The sequence below is a fragment of the Sus scrofa genome, chromosome 8, assembly GCF_000003025.6.
Source record: "Sus scrofa isolate TJ Tabasco breed Duroc chromosome 8, Sscrofa11.1, whole genome shotgun sequence".
NCBI lineage: Eukaryota > Metazoa > Chordata > Mammalia > Artiodactyla > Suidae > Sus > Sus scrofa.
Genome location: NC_010450.4, coordinates 40,781,115 through 40,798,160, shown reverse-complemented (window position 1 = coordinate 40,798,160; position 17,046 = coordinate 40,781,115). Strand labels below are relative to the sequence as shown.

Below are 17,046 nucleotides of genomic sequence, written 5' to 3'. Positions count from 1 at the left end.
ACTTTTTTCCCTTTAAAATTCTTGCCCAAAAAACTGTTCAAAAAAAGTAGTGTAATAAATTAGTCATTGGCGTATTATTACCCAGAGAGTTAGTTGATTTTCTGATTTTTATGACATAAGTTTGGAAAATGTAAGGCAGTAGTAGTAGTAGTTATGAATTATAATTGGCACCTCTGTGACTGTGGTATGTCTCTAGCATGTTCAGCATGCTAAAAGGTAACATGGTAACTAGATTACAGTAGATACTTTAAATATTAACACATTTTATAACACTGAGCTATTCAAAACTAGCTGATCGTAACAATTTTCACCTAGCTCATCCTTGCTTGACATGCACATTTTCATATTTGATGATTAATACTTACTTAGTTGTGCCACATTAATAGAGCTAGATGCTTTTTCCCTTTCCTTGCAAGGAAGCTGCAGCTGCAGCAAGTTGCAGTTGATTCTTGTGGCAAAACTGTCCTGTTTGCACCTGCAGCTGTGTTGGTCTCATCCTAACACCTGGCACCATGAATTATGCTCCCTTTTATTCTTCCCAAGGAAGAAGCATTTCATGCTTCATAGTATATATTGCAAAAATCATGTGATCCTAAACATAAATTTCTTAGTTGATTCCTTTAACAGTAATATTTAGTAAAGAGATTTTTCAATAAAACTCATTTTGTTTGAAAACCAACAAAAATGATTGGTTTAAATGCAGTTTTGCCTCTGCTTGAAAATAGTTACCTATGGAATAATAAACCAGCTTTTAAATTTGGTCATCATTCTTATAACGTAAAAATTAGTTTGATTCGATAGCAAATTGATTTTAAATTAACTTTCAATTATTTCCTTCTTGAATTTATTCTAAAAGCCTTTTGCATTTTGTTACCTAATGCTTAACCTTTGTTTTAAAATATATATTAAAAAATAGAAGATGTATAAGGAAATCTTATTACTATTTAAGCATTACAAAAATATTTCTGAAAGAAATTGGGATTAAATTTGTATCATATGGTGAAAATTAGCTTTTTAGACTTTGCTGGTTTTAAATCAGAGCATAGTGTGTTTGAAACAGTTAAGAAACGCAATGGCGAAAAACCAAAACCATGTCTTAATCAAAATAGTGTTCTGTTTCTGTTCAGGCAGCTATTATAGTGCTCGAATGTTGATAGTGTTTATAGACCACCCTATACTCAGTCACTGTCTTATACCTCACTCCTTTTCACACAAAAAGCAGCTGCAAAACAAAGTTTTTCTAAAACCAGTCAAGAGTAAACTTTTTCCTCATTTGTCTTCCAGACACGAAGATCGATTGAGAAGTTATTAGAATGGGAAAACAATAGGTTATACCACAAGGTGAGTACCACAGGGAGCAGCTTCGTACTGTTGGGGTCTGAATTGCACAGTATGGAAACAGATGCTTTTGTTGAACTAAAAATATGAAAGGTGGATAAATGGGTTAGTCTGTGTGCTGCAATAAAATAGAGCTCATTTTTCTTCTTTTACTCTCCTACTTGTCTAGCTGTGCTTGCACTGGAGACTGAGCAAAAGGAAATGTGAAACGAATAACATGATGGAATATGTAAGTTAAAGGGCTGTTTTGTGAGTTTCTCTATTAAATGATCATTTATTTTGCTTCTGATCTTATTCTTTCCATGATTATTAATCAGCAAAGGTGTCAGGAGCTTAATCTCCTGAGCGCAAGGATTTTCTACGGTTCACAGATGCATGGTTTCATGTGCAAGACTGATTTATAAAGTTATGAATGACTTGAAAACAAGGCTTCACTGTGTTCTGAAAAATAATAAATTAATTGCCAAGATAAAATAGCCTGAACATGTGTTGATGGAGTGTGAAATTTTAGATGCTGTATAAAGAATAACCACAACTTTGGTTACGCAGCAAGTCAGATATGGCTTTTTTATATAATGCTAATCAGGTTTCCAAGTATGGAAGAAAACCTTTCAGCCAAGCCACTGGAGCTTAAGAAACCTTTAGCCTTTATAGATTTTAACTGCCCATACCTCCGTGGCCTTTAGAGAATCTTTCAAAGTGTTATTGGAATATTATTCTGTAAAAAGTATCTTAAAAGTAAACGGGAGATGAGATGGTACTTATCCTGTGTTTATTCGTTAAGTTATCTAAATGAGCATGTATATTCAATGGATTTTAGAATGGGATTTAATTTGCTGACTACTTGATTTACTTTATTTTTCTCCTTTTGAAAAGTTCAGAATGCTATAGAAAATTGTGACTCTTTATTCTCCCTTGAGTTTGGGTGTTTCATTTTAAATATGGAAAGGTTATTATATTAAAAGAAAAAGATCTGAGGAAGAGTTAAGTACCTGGAACATCATTTCTAACAAATTTCATCTATTCTTTGAAACAATATAGCCATCATAAGTAGTATATATGTATGTGTATATATAAAAGATTGATTAAAAGAGTGCTTAAATAGTTGGAAATTATCATACAATCATTTTTCTCTGTAGCATTTTCTCTTTCATTATCACACAGTAAAATCCCATTTCTAGCCTTGAACATAAAAGATGTCTTAAAGATGTGTCTTTTTTTTTTTTTATAGAATAGCTCTATTCAGTGAACCAAGTAATGAAGATTTTATCATTATTACATCAAACATGTTAATTTATGATGATAAAAAGGCACTTGATACCTCTTTATATAATAAAAGCACATTCACATAACTTATTTTGAGATAGACCTCTGGAAATGCTGGATTTGAATTTTCATCATAGATGATGAGAAAGATTATGTATTTTGTGAGGAGGGATGGATATCTAAGAGATTTAAAGGCTTTTGTGAAAAAATACTGACTATAAACCCAAACACTAAGCTCAAAATTGAGGCTTTTGTTTATTTACTTATTTTTTATTTACTTATTTTGCACATTTCTAAATTTACTTTGAAAAGGAGAACAACTTATTCCCAATTTCTAGATAGAACTGGAAGAATGTCATTCATTTATAAAATATGCTCATTATATTCATGTTTATTTTTTATTATTTGTTATTCATTTACATAATTTACTTCCAAAACATTCTGAACTATGTGCTCTGTGTATAAAATAGTTTCCTTTAATTTATCATAAATTTTTAGATAAACACTTTTCCTAGGGCCATTATATTTTTCACATCATCATAGAAGATATCCAGAAGAGTAGCTTTAAAACATTTGCTTTAAAAATGTATTTTTTCTAAATTTTCACAGAGTGTATATATATGTGTGTGTGTGTGTGTGTGTGTGTGTGTGAGAGAGAGTTGAATGAAGGGAAAACATAATTTTTAAAGCTTCCAAAAATAATTCTGAAAACTTAAGATAGTAAATGATCTATCAGATATATATATATATATTTGACCTAAACTTTTCTTTAACTTAGAGAAATTTCCTTTGTTAAAGGGAAATAATTTTCCTCTATTATATTTGAAATATTGGAGTCAATCTAAGAACGTGCAAATTTGTTACTAACTTTATTTTTATATGTGGCTTCTAAAGAGAAAAGTTTGTAGGATACACTCTTTAAAAACTAGTAATGATTCGAATATAATCAAAGATAGCTTTTATTATTCATTATATAGTATACACTATAAAATATAATTTAATCAAATTTTAGAGCTGCAATGAGTCTTGTCATCTAGTCCAACCCTCTTATTTTATAGATGAGGAAACTGAGGAACAGGAGAATCTAGCTCAAATGAGGAAGCTGGATCGGAAGCTAGTAAACATTTTGTCGGCAAATAACAGGTCAAAAGAGTGGCACAGGGGGCACCTGATAGTAAATCAACTAAGAAGGGAATATTTTTGAGCCATGTGTAGAAATACCTTCTTTATTGAGATAGATCAAAGCCCAGGAAAACTGAAGAGTGAAAATGAAGGTTTCTGACCCAGATGACTAAATGTGGAAGAGTATCCAAACCTGGAGGTCATATCAAGACACCAGTTCTGAAAAAGAATGAAGAGTTGGAAACTGTTCAAATCAAATAATTTTTTTGTTTAGCATCTATTCCATACAGAGTTTGAACAAAGGGAAGAATCAATTACAATTTAGGATAGTTTCAAGTTTGGAGTGAAAATTAGTTCTGGTCATCTAGTGTCATTCTGTGTTACTATGTTTTGTTTTTGTTGATTTCCTGTAGTTTCCTAGTGAAAAGTTCTCTGCAACAAATTTTAACCTTTAATTTTGCTAACCCTAAGAAGAATAGGATATTAAAAAAAAATTAAAGAGGTAAAGCACCAATCAGTTGTCTTTGTCTAGAGATCCCATATCCTGGTACTGTAAAATGAGAGCAACTCTAGAACCCTAAAGACCCATGGAATGGGGCGTTAGATAAAATGAGAAAGCCTGAGGAACTGGGTCAGCTGCAGCTACATATGGCAGTAGAAAGAGCAGAGCTCTGGAGTTAAGCTAGACCTTTGTTCAAATGCAATCCATGGTGTGACACTTCTTAGACCATTGGTTTTCTCATCTGTAAAATGAGGATGATAGTGTTTGAATCGTCGAAAGTTGTTGTGATTAAATAGATCTATGTAGAATGAAACACTTGATAGGTTAGGTAGTTCTCAGTAAATGCTAGCTCCTTTTTTCATTCATGCATGCGTGCATTTTCCTGTTTGTCAGAGGCACTATTAAAATTGTTTGTAAGTGATGGAATGTAACTGAAGTTTTTCTGAGATAAAAATCTTTTAAAGTCTTTTTAAAACTTTTTTTTCTCCTCCTACAGGTCATCCTCATAGAATTTTTACCAAAGACACCGATTTTTCGACCAGATTAGCATTTGCTTTATTTATAGAGACTTTCCAAGTATGTTGTCTTTCCAATGGTGCCTTGCTTGGTGCTCTCCTGGTGGTGACATAGCATTGGTTCTACAGAATCGTGTGGTGTTTTTTTGTTTTGTTTGTTTGTTTTGTTTTTTAATAACCGCATGTTCTAAGTGTGCATTTTTGTCAAACTTTGCAACAGTTATTTCATACAGATGTTTAATACTTAAGTTATTGTGCTCTTTTCTGTTATGTATTCTGATTTTCAAGGATTACTTTTTTGTATTATCAAAAAAAAAATACATTTGAACTTAGCATAAAGAGTGGCCAGCCTTTTTTATTTTACCACCAAGGTACATACAATCCTTTATTTATTAATTCCTTAATATAGAAAAAGACCTTTATAAGGCTCTACTTATCTACTCTAGCAAGCACACACTTTTTATTATTTTTCTTGTTTTTTAAATTTATTGTAGTCATTGTTATAAAATAGTAAATTTTCTTTGATAGCTTTTTGAACCCTAATATATTCTTTCTCATACAATTCCTAATGCTCTGTTTACAGCAGAAATACCTGTAACATTATGAAGACCTATTAAAAAGTTTTGAAAGTATTTCTGTCTTCAAAAGTAGTAAGGCAAGAGTAAATTATTTTCATTAGAATAGATAAATCAATGAATGGTATGCATGCATCTAATGGTTACTAGAGCTCAGGATCACAAAATATAGTAGCATTACAATCTGTATATTTTTGATCAAGATGATTAAAATGGCCTTATTTGTGTTATTTTTTTATTGTTTATCAAATATTATATACAAAAGTGTAGAGATACTCCTTTTAAAAATTTCTAAGGAAAATATTTCTCCAGTCTAACCCAATTGTAGAATGGATCTATGTTTCCAAAAAAGTTTTTGAAAGAAAGCAAAAGTTCTAGCATTAAAGTAAGCTGATATGTAAATACCCCATTGATATTTAAAGCAGATGATTACTAAGAAAGGGAGGACATATATAGTACTGTTTTAATCTACTAGTTTGCTTTCAGGTCAGTTATGTATACTTTTTTGATTGAGGGTGTGACCTATAAGTTTGAGTTAGATCAGTTTTGTTTCTTTAAAATACATACAAACATACTTTTTTTTTTTTTTCTCCTTTCGGTTGTACATAGCTCCATGCATTTTTAAACTCGCTAAATTTCTGAAAAGCCTATGTATAAATTTTCATTTTTATAAACCAGAAATTATACAGATTTTGTGTGTGTCAAGAACTTGTTCCATACAACTGTGGTATCGAGCAATAATGTGAATAACTTTTGAAATTATATAAACTATGCTTAATTTGTATTTAGAATTGGTACCACTCTCTAATACCCTTTTTCCTTGTATTAAATCTTTTAAGTACAAATTTCATTAATTTATATACATGTATTTTTAAAAAGTATTTCTTTGTACTTCTCCAAAGTACTGTAAGTCTATAAAAATTTGAGTAGTTGAATGCCGGTATCTTATATCCTATATCGAACATTAGGAACTATCTTAAAATCTAGGATTTTTTTTTTTCTTTTGTTTGAGATATTTTTTCATTGCGCCTCCTCCCCCCATAAAAGACCAACTTGAATTTATAAAACACTTTTTCCTGTGAAAAGCTCAAAGTACAAAGAATTCATACTTTTCTCATTTTTACTTACCTGGTGTCTTGGGTGTGACTATCACCTTAAAGTAGTGCAATTAAAAGGCTGTGCCGTTCATAAACTCTAGTGTTCCTTGGTGGTTTCCCTGTGACAGAGTGTTGCACGGAGAATGCCAGTTCTGCCTCAGGATTCAGAAAGAACAGAAAAATATGAAGACCATGTAGACCATGCAACACAGTTTTCCAAATCTAAAATTTTATAAATTTGTAGAGCATTGTATTAATCAGTTTTATAGGAAGAACCATGACTATTTAGGCATAATTTTTTTCTCCTATTATTCTTCTATAATGTAATATATAATATAATGTAATTTTAACACTATTATGTTCCCATAAGAATATTTTAACAGTCAGGTAGTTTTCATGCTTGATAATGTTAAGGATAGGATTTTTAAAAGCTTTTCTAATTTTATTGAGAAGTATGTCAGTTGCTTAAAGATTCCCTAGAAATGGGCACTCTTACAATTCTAATGAATTTATAAAAAAGAGCTATCTACGGTGCTTAACAAGTGGCATTACCATAAGCCAATTATGCTTTGAGCAGTTAGTTTTCCTTGCTTGGGTTTTCATTATCAGCCCCCAGTGTAAGGCCTCTGGTTATCCTTTCTTGAATCAGGAATTTAAGTGCCCATGTTATAAGAAATTAGAAATGTCGGAGATGGCTATGTGTTATTTGAACATTAGTCCAAAGGAAATGTTTAAAATAAATGATGACTGTTCTTCAGTTTCTGTTTGTGAGATATGAACCATAGTACTTGGCCAGGAAAAGGTATTATTGGCAGAAAATTAGTATAGATTTTATGTAGGCTAAGTGAATAACTCATGATCTTTGTTCATATGATTACTAGCATTTTATAATTAGTCCAGCATTCCTGTGTACAAACATTCCTTTATCAAATAATGTACTTTGCAAACCATACTATATTTTAGTACATGACTATTTTATACCTAAGTTAAAATATATACCCCAAAACCTTATACTATATACTGTAGTAAAACTGAAGTGACACATTCAGCTTTTAAGGTAGATAGGCCCTCTCTCACAAGAAAGTTACCTTCCTTATATAAAATGATCTTCAGATGCTTTATTAGTACACTCTTTAATGACTAGATTTCATCCATTTAAAACATAAACATGTGGACTTCCTGTCATGGCTCAGTGGTAATGAACCCAAGTAGGATCTATGAGGACATGGGTTCAATCCCTGGCCTCGCTCAGTGGGTTAAGGATCCAGCTTTGCAGTGAGCTGTGGTGTACTTTGCAGAAGCGGCTTATCCCTCGTTCCTGTGGCTGTGTAGGCTGGCAGCTGTAGCTCTGATTCAGCCCCTAGCCTGGGAACTTCCATATGCCATGGGTGTGGCCCTAAAAAAGTAAAAACAAAACAAAATGTAAACATGTATTTGGGCCTAAAATCAAGAAGTGTTCAAACAATGAATAGTAGGAATCAACAATTCCTTTTCTTACTAGAGAAACCAGTTTTGTAATTGAATAATTTTAAATTAGGAAAAACCACAACTTTCTCCATGGTTGTATTTTCAGTGTTACTTGTAGAGAGCTTCTGATTGCTTCTTTGTATCAGCAGACACAGGGCAACCATATAAAACCTTGACAACATTCCACATCAATCTTTGGTTATAAAAAATGATATTAAATAGTAACATGTACAGTTAGTTGAATCCATAGTTGCATGAGTTCAGACTCTACTAGTTTTAGTTAATATTCTGTACATATAGACTATTTCAACTTTTATGGTATTTTCTTCGCAGTTATAACCATTAGTTGCTTACCTGATGTTTCACTGTAAATATTTGCTTTGGCTCTACTGTTGGTCAGAAGTACATAGAGTTTAAAATTGTCTTTGACTAAATTTCAGCATCTAGTCCTGGACTCTCTTTCCTTCTCCTATCGCACTGAAGTGCTGTGGGTCCTTTTGCTGCCCTCTTGATGTCCAGAGTCTTCACCTAGCATGGACATAGTTCAGAATTGCCTTTGTGTCTTCCTTCCCCTAAGCTACCAGTAAGAATGTTAATTTTTTTGCACTCTTAGCTAAGTGTTTAGAAGGACAATTAAAGCAAGTCAGTCACATTAAATGATAAATGGCTGAATTCTGCTACTTACATTTTTATTTTTATTTTTTTATTTTTTGGTCTTTTTGCTATTTCTTTGGGCCACTCCCACGGCATATGGAGGTTCCCGGGCTAGGGGTCGATTCGGAGCTGTAGCCACTGGCCTACGCCAGAGCCACAGCAACGCGGGATCCGAGCCTCGCGTCTGCAACCTACACCACAGCTCACAGCAACGCCAGATCGTTAACTCACTGAGCAAGGGCAGGGACCGAACCCGCAACCTCATGGTTCCTAGTCGGATTCGTTAACCACTGCGCCACAATGGGAACTCCTTACTTACATTTTTAAAAGGGACTTTCTTAACGTAAATTTCCAATTAGTGCAGTGGTACAATTGGTATTTTCCTTTTCAGCAGACCCTATCGATAAGTCTAGACCTTCGAGGAAGGGAGTAATAGAATGGTTGCATATGGGGCTTCTCAAGCCACTATTTCTGAAGAAAGCTGATTTATGTTTCATATCAGGGCGGAAAGAATAGGCTCAAGATCAATCCCAAACCAAACTGTTAGTTATCCCGTAATAGTTTGTGTTTAAGTAAATACCCTTTTAAAAAAAAATAAAACAACTCTTAATTTTCTGTAGATAAAATAGCCAACTTTGGGTTGTGTTTAGGAACATACCTTTTATATAAATCGAGATTTGAAGATTTGTTTTTAAATTTTAAATTATCTTTTCTGTACTTTTACAAAGATTTTTAGATGATAATTTTAGAGAATCATAAAGATATTGTTTATATTATTAATCATAATTCTGTTTACTTGTTTCTGTTCTAGGAAGCAATACTTATCCCTACCCCCACCACAACCCCATGGTAAATTAAAACAACAGAGATGGTTTATAGCCTTAATAAACAGTTCTGAAAATAGAAATTCAGATTGCTAATCCTGATTTTGAATTAAGATAATCAAATTGTTGGCCTCTTTGCTTTTCATTTCTATGAAAGGATGATACTGTGACTACCTCATATTTTTTAATTATGTTGCTGTTATTTATTAATCCTATATGGAAGTAAGTAGCTAGATGTTTAATAGTAATGATTGAATAGCTTTTTTGACTTATTTACAGTATCACCAGAAACTTGAGTTATCAAATTTTGCATTAAAAAGTAGAGTTAAGTACTCCCTATATGTAGAGTAATGCTTTGCTTGTTTAAAAATCAGGTAAACATTAAATATAATATATGAGAAGGGTTTCTAATAAGACTTTTAAAATATAGTTACATGTAACTCTGATATTTAAGCAAAATTACGCTCTTTTGGGGGGTTTTTAGCATTTACTTCATAAACATGGTGCTCTGAATTTGAGAATTGACTGGTTTTTTCCTTTTCATGAAAAATAGTATATTGCCTTCCTTGTTCTGTATCTCAGAAATATTTCAATGACTAATAACTAGGGTAATTCTTAATTTGGGCAGATGAGCTGTCTTTTTTTTTTTTTTTTTAAGAAACGTAATATCAACCAACCTTTAAGAGAAGGTAGGTATTTTGGCTACTCTGCTCTATTGGACCATAGTGTACCTCAAACTGCAGATTTTTCTCTTCTGTTGTTTCTCCTACTGGTTCTTAATAAAGCTAGTTTTGATTCTTTCTTTCTCAATATAAATGCTATAGATTTTTTTTTTTTTTTTTTTTGCCACCACTTGCTGTGACTTGGTGTGGGATCTCAGTTGCCAGACCAGGTATTGAACCCAGGCCATGGTGAAAATGCCAAATCCTAGCTACTAGACCACCAGGGAACTCCCAGTGCTGTTAGATTTAAACTGTTTTAGAAGAAAAGCACATTCTAGTTCCTCAAGAAATCTTTTGTACTAAATAAAAGATCACTTTTTCTTCCTTCTTCTAATAGCAGCTTATTAGGTAGTTACTACAATCTCATTGCATTGCCATGAAATATTCATAAAAAGAGTTTAACTCAAGTTTTCAAAGCCTTTTTAAAGTCTCTATTTCTTTTTACGTTTTTTAGAGCTAATGACATTTTGACCTCTCAGAATAGTTAAGCATTGTGAAACTGGCAGGGGAAGCAAGAAGGTATATAGACATGGTTGGAAAGCAATATGCTGAAATCTACTGGCTGAGAGAAATAATTGCATTGTTGTCATACACTTTGACTTACAAAGGGGAAAGTTACACAGTGGCCAGGAATTGTACACAGTTTTATGCTCCCTTTATAGATGTCTTCTGTATTGCAATGGATATTATTTTTAAAAAGTATTAGTCTAGATAGTTTTTCTCTGCTATGTAATGTCCTTTGAGAAGATAGTGGAAGATTACCTTGAATACAGTATTCTTCTATTTATCTTTTGTAATTTAAGTGTGATAAACAATTTAAAAAGAACCAAATAAAGGATTTTAGGCATTTGTTCCTAAATAGTTTAGGAATAGTTTTCAAATAAAATAACTCATCAGAAATTTTTGATCGGTAAGCATTTATACAGACCCAAGATCAGGGTCCCTATATATGCTTTTAGGTAATTCTAATTACCTCCAACCAACTTTAGTAACATTAACAAAAATGAAAATAATTTTGATAAAATATACAGTTGAATTTTTAAATTATGTATTTTTTTTTCTTTCATTATTAAGAAATTAGAGCCATTGGCAAACGAAAGTCTCCTGTTTCTGTTAAGATGAGATTTTTCTTTTGGTTAGGTAAAAACTTAGTAGCTTTTATAATGTGAAGAAATATGTACTCAAGGTGGCTTGGTTTTTGTTCCAGTGTTGGTTGCAGTGTATTTTGTTATTTTTATTTTTAAATTTTTTGGCTGCACCCACAGCGTGTGGAAGTTTCAAACCTGCACCACAGCAGCAACTTGAGCAGCTGCGGTGACAGGCGTAGATCCTTAACCTACTGAGCCACAAGAGAACTCCAGTTGCAGTGTATTTAGTCTTGTAAAGGGAAGTCTTCATTGACATGGTTTTTTGTTTTTTTCAGTTTTTTTTTTGTTTTTCTAGTAAACAAATCAAGAGGATTTTTTCTTTTTTTTTTAATTTGGCTTCTTTGCTTTGCCTGAGTTTTTGCTGTTCTTAAGTGAGTTCGTTGTAACATATGACTTCAAACATGATTCCATACTCAGAACTGAGATACAGGTTAATTCATTTGATCTCTAAAGACTATATAAAATTTTAAGCCAATTTAGGTGAAGTTGGGAAAGGGATTCTGGAATTTAGTAATCAAATCACTTTAAAGGAAAATGACCAAACTTAATGTCTGTTGAAATGACTATGTGAATGAACACGCACGCGCATGCACACACACACACATATTTCTTCTGTAGCCATGACCTGTACACATATCTAGGGGAGTTCCCGATGTAGCACAGTGGGTTAAGAATCCTACTGCAGCAGCTCTGGTTGCTTTGGAAATGCAGGTTCTATTTCTGGCCCAGCCCAGTGGGTTAAAGGATCTGGTGTTGTCACTGCAGTGTCTTGGGTCATTGCTGTGGCATGGGTTCAGTCTCTGGCTCCAGAACTTTTGCATGCTGTGGGTGTGGCAAAAAAAATAGTAACAACTGGGAATAAAATATTTGAAATTGTGAATATTATTTAGGAAGTATTAGCAATTAACTTATTAAAGAAAATTTTTTACTATTGTGTTCATGAACTTGCTTTATAATTGGACTACCTTTTTTTCCCTCCAAAAATTTTTTTTGTTTGTTTTGCCTTTTTCTAGGGTCGCTCCCATGGCCTATGGAGGTTCCCAGGCAAGGGGTCTAATCGAGCTGTAGCCGCTGGCCTACGCTAGAGCCACAGCAACACAGGATCTGAGCCATGTCTTCAACCTACGCCACAGCTCACAGCAATGCCGGATCCTTAACCCACTGAGCAAGGCCAGGGATCGAACCTGCAATCTCATGATTCCCAGTCGGATTCATTAACCACTGAGCTATGACGGGAATTCCTTTTTTTAAAAAATATTTTAAAAAACTTCTATGGCCACACCTGCAGCACTTGGCAGTTCTCTGGCCAGGGACTGAATCTGAGCTATTGCAGTCAGATTCTTAACCCACTGTGACACAGCAGGAACTCCCAAAGGTCTTACTTAAGTTGTCCCTAAATTTTTAAAGCCAGTACAGTTATTAAGGGCTAACATTTGTTTTTAAGTTTTTAGGGGGGAGGGGGGAGCAGAAATAATTCTAATCACTCCTGTAAATCCACATATTTAGCATTTAGCTAAGGTTTATCTGTCACATTATATCAAATAACTGTTATACAAACTTTTATTTTTTCATTTTACTTTATTGATTCAGATGCTAGTGCAGACCTTAAAAAAAATAGTTACATATATATGAAAAAAAGTGTATGTGTATTCACATATACACACATACATGCATACTTCTAAGATAAAGTAATAGCTCAGTTCACTGAGACATCTATCTCTGCAATAGGCAGTAAAGATGCTTTTATACTCTGTCACTTGGAGTTTTTAGTTAAAATGCAGAACAACAATTGATGCTATTTGAAACATTTAAAAACTTAAGAGGGGAATTTTGTATTTATGGATTTTTATGTTTCCTTTGAATCATCTCATTATTACAGTCTTAAAAGAATTGATTTCTTATTTTCTGAATTTCTGTTCTTTTAATCTTTTTTTTTTTCTTCTTTTCATCCTGACAGGAAAAAATGTGAGAATTCTCAGAACTATATTAAGTTTCCCTTTCCACACATGGAGACTTATGCAAAAATGCCATTACCACTTGTGGTAGTTACAATCTTAGAATCCATCACAGAAAGCCCAAAAGATAGCCCAACCTTTTGTACCTATAGTTTTAGATATTGTTAGGTAGCCATTCAGTTTTCTTTACATTGTGTGTGAGATGAATATTTCTTGAGACTTTTTTGTTTGCTTTACTAAAGAAATCAAGGAAAGGAAGAAAAAAAAAAAAAAAACACCAAAACAAAACAAACAAAAAACACCCTGTAACTCATGTGAAGCATGCAGGGTGTTGTAATTTCAGTTTGCAAAGCAGTGTGATACAATGTTGCTGAGCCAAAAGCATACCATAGATTTAATGTAGCCAATTGTGTACTTTTGAAAAAAAGAGTAACTGTTCCCTGTGAGTTAATTTTGGATTTTTTCAAAATCTCTCTTTTAGGCTTTGTGCCGGATTCTTCCAGACAAATGCGTATTCCATGTGGGCCACTGTTCTGCTAAATGCTCTCAGTTCTCCTTTTGCAATCAAGATTATGTTGCTAAGGAGATTTTGCTTTTATTGGTGCCATTGATTTGTGTTAATACGTTTTGAATACCTCTCCGTATTCTTCCGTAGACAAGGCCAAAAGAAAAACTTCCCCGAGTTTCCCAATTTACATTACAAATGGAGCGGTGGTGTAATGAAGCCGATATAAAGTGGGCAGTTGAAAGGGAACTAAAGAAGGGCACTCAAGTGAGAAATGAAGAAATGTGCCGAGTGTAGTCTATGGGCTGCCTTCGGTCCAGCTGCAGGAACTGGCTCTGGCCAGAGGTAGAGTGAGTGAGCACCTCCCTTTACAAAGACCACCCACTTTTTGGAGCTCAGGCTGGCATACTATAGATTACCTCATTGACGAATATAGGGCCATTAAAAAAATTAGAAATTCCTCTTCCCACTCACACCTAAATCTCTTTTAAATCATTCCTTGAGCATGACCGAGTCTAGACTTTGTATAACTTATGACCTTAAGTTGTCCATTAAAGGAAGCCCTATGGATGATTATGAGGATTAGGATATTCAGATACTGTCTCTCAGTGAGAAGGATGTTAACTGGATTAAGTTGAAGGTTTTAGTTATATACTCCTTACTTTGTATCATATTTTAGACTCCAAAGACCGTCCTCTTGCTAAAAAACCTCATATGTTCTGCTGTGAATGGAAGGAGAATCCTACTTGGCATGTCTTGAATCGGTGATTTACTTACATTAGAGTATCCAAAAGTGCTAAAGAATACCTGCTTTAGGAGTTCCCGTCGTGGCGCAGTGGTTAACGAATCCGACTAGGAACCATGAGGTTGCGGGTTCGGTCCCTGCCCTTGCTCAGTGGGTTAACGATCCGGCGTTGCCGTGAGCTGTGGTGTAGGTTGCAGACGCGGCTCGGATCCTGCGTTGCTGTGGCTCTGGCGTAGCTGGCGGCTACAGCTCCGATTCAACCCCTAGCCTGGGAACCTCCATATGCTGCGGGAGTGGCCCAAAGAAATAGCAAAAAAAAAAAAAAAAGAATACCTGCTTTATGGCACAGCCATACCCCTTTAGTGGGCTACATTGTTCAGTCAGGCTGGTGTTAACCTTTATGCTTTTGTTTGTTTTTTTAATCAAAGCATAAATACTGCATTGGTAGAGCCTGAAGAATTTTTAGTCACTTTAATAGAAATGTCAAAAATGATATATTAAAAATTATGAAAAAAATTTCTGCACTTATCTGAGGAAATAAGCATCTCAAGTGTTAAAAGAACAAGCCTGCATTATTTAGAGATGAAAATGATTCTTTCTGTCAAAATAACTTATTAATTACTCAGCAAAAGAAAGTCTAAATTATCATTCCTTTAATGTTGTATGATCTGGGCAAGAAGCATAAATTGCAGAGGCATTCCCTTATCATAGGGAAATAAAAACATAAAACATAAAAACATCTGAAAAGAAAATCTATCATTCCTATATTTAGTGTCTCAGAGTTTTTCCCCCAAAAGATGCTTGTCAAATACTGTGCTTCATGGTTAAAATCCCAGTTTCCAGACTAAATGTGGTAAGAAATATGTCTTATATCCCAAAATCTTGGTGTACTTGTACTTCTGGGGTTTTATTTCCCTGTAATTTTTTAAAGCTTTTAAAAGTTCTTAACTACAGCTCAAAGACTAAAGTCAAAACATACAGGTAGGCATTTATATTTCAGCTTGGTATTTTGGAGGTGTGTTTGTCAATGATTTCTATATTAATAATATAATTCTTTCATGCTATAATGTTAAATTTAAAAATTGTATTATAGGTAAAAGGTAATATAACATCAAACAAATATTTTTGTACTCTATATTGAGAGCTTTTTTTTTTTTTTCCAAATTGGAATTAATCTATTGAAACCTAAGAGGTAGGCAAATGTCTTCTGTTGATGTACATAAAAATAGGCAATAAGTTTGATGCTCATGAGCATCAGACCTCTAACAAAAGCTAATTAAACTGTTTTCCAAAGATAGGTAAAATTTATCAGAGGTATTTAAGATTTATAAACTCTGAAAAGCCAGCTCTTCCTAGTCTTCTGTTTGTAACTTACTCTACCTACTGCAAGGTATTTTTGTAAGAGAATGCCAGTGTAAGAAATCAACCATTCTTCCCAGATGGTCTGATCAGTATTTCTTTTATCTACTGCTGAGAGAAAAGATGAGTTAGGTAATCTATAAATATATAGTCTGCATTTAAATACTGTCAAAACCATCAATAATTAGGCTGTACCAGGAAACAGAGCTTTGCAGAAAGTATGTGTGTAGGAAAGCACTATCTTTTCCTGTTCTGCCAGCACTAGTCTTGCTCTTTAGCCATATAGCACAAGGCCATTTTTAAAAAAGACTCTCAGAGCCGGAAGAAACCCCAGTGCCTAGTGGGGCCGTGCCTTGAAGTCACCTTGGCAGCTTTTGCTTTTGTTTTTTCAAATGCACTTGACTGTGCCCCCCTCCCCAGTTGTAATTGGAAGGGGAACATATATATATGTAGAAAGATTTTTCTCAATTATAATGTCATCCCTCCCACCTCTAACCTTATAATGACCTAAGGAGTTTCTCGTTTATTTATGCTCATATTGTTAGTGACAGAGTCATGTGAGGTCTTTTTTGCAGTAAATACTATAAGTAGAATCTTCTGTTTTACATACTTAGCTATTAAAAAAAAAAATCCTAAAACTATCATTTGAAATCCAGAAAGCATTATGAAAATCGATTCTTTGCAACTGAAAGATTATCCCCTGTGCCTAGAGTATCTAAAGGTAAAAAAATTTGCAAAATTGCTTATCTCCCTAAGTGAAGAAATTCTAGCTCTATCTGCTGCCCAACCTGAGAACTGTGACTTAAACATTTAATTATTTATTGTTGGTCCGTGTGAAAACATTTAGAATGGCTGGCAGCCTACCAGACCCTGAGTTAAACATTCTACAGCCTGACTAGACTGCTGGGTAGCCAACTTCACATCAGATTAAACACATTCTCTTCATGATGAATAGCTTGGAACCCAAAAACTTGATTTTGTTACCAAAAAAAAAAAAAAAAACACACCCAAGGGTGTGTTGTTTTCTGAATTAAAATTATTTTATGTTTTACTGCCACATTCTAATTGTGATTGTCAAAAGTATTTTCTCTGGTGGTGGTGAGATGGAGAAGAAATGGACAGTGAGGGACTTTTGGTACTAATAAAATTTTAAAAGGACTCCAACAAGGTTGGACACAATGCAGCCTAGAGATGAACATTCATGAATTTTGTACAGAAAAAATTTACATTTCATTAACATTTTAAATTACAA

General features: G+C 33.7%; 1 protein-coding gene across 1 annotated transcript in view; it reads left to right on the top strand.

Moving 5' to 3' along the window:
- CHIC2 (cysteine rich hydrophobic domain 2) overlaps positions 1-16,796 on the top strand; it is a 65,351-nt gene extending 48,555 nt beyond the window's left edge. The window contains exons 4-6 of the mRNA XM_003128983.4: positions 1,285-1,341; positions 1,508-1,567; positions 4,725-16,796. Of these exons, the coding sequence (XP_003129031.1) occupies positions 1,285-1,341; positions 1,508-1,567; positions 4,725-4,775 (168 nt within the window). The 3' untranslated portion in view covers positions 4,776-16,796. The remainder of the gene's footprint in view (positions 1-1,284; positions 1,342-1,507; positions 1,568-4,724) is intronic.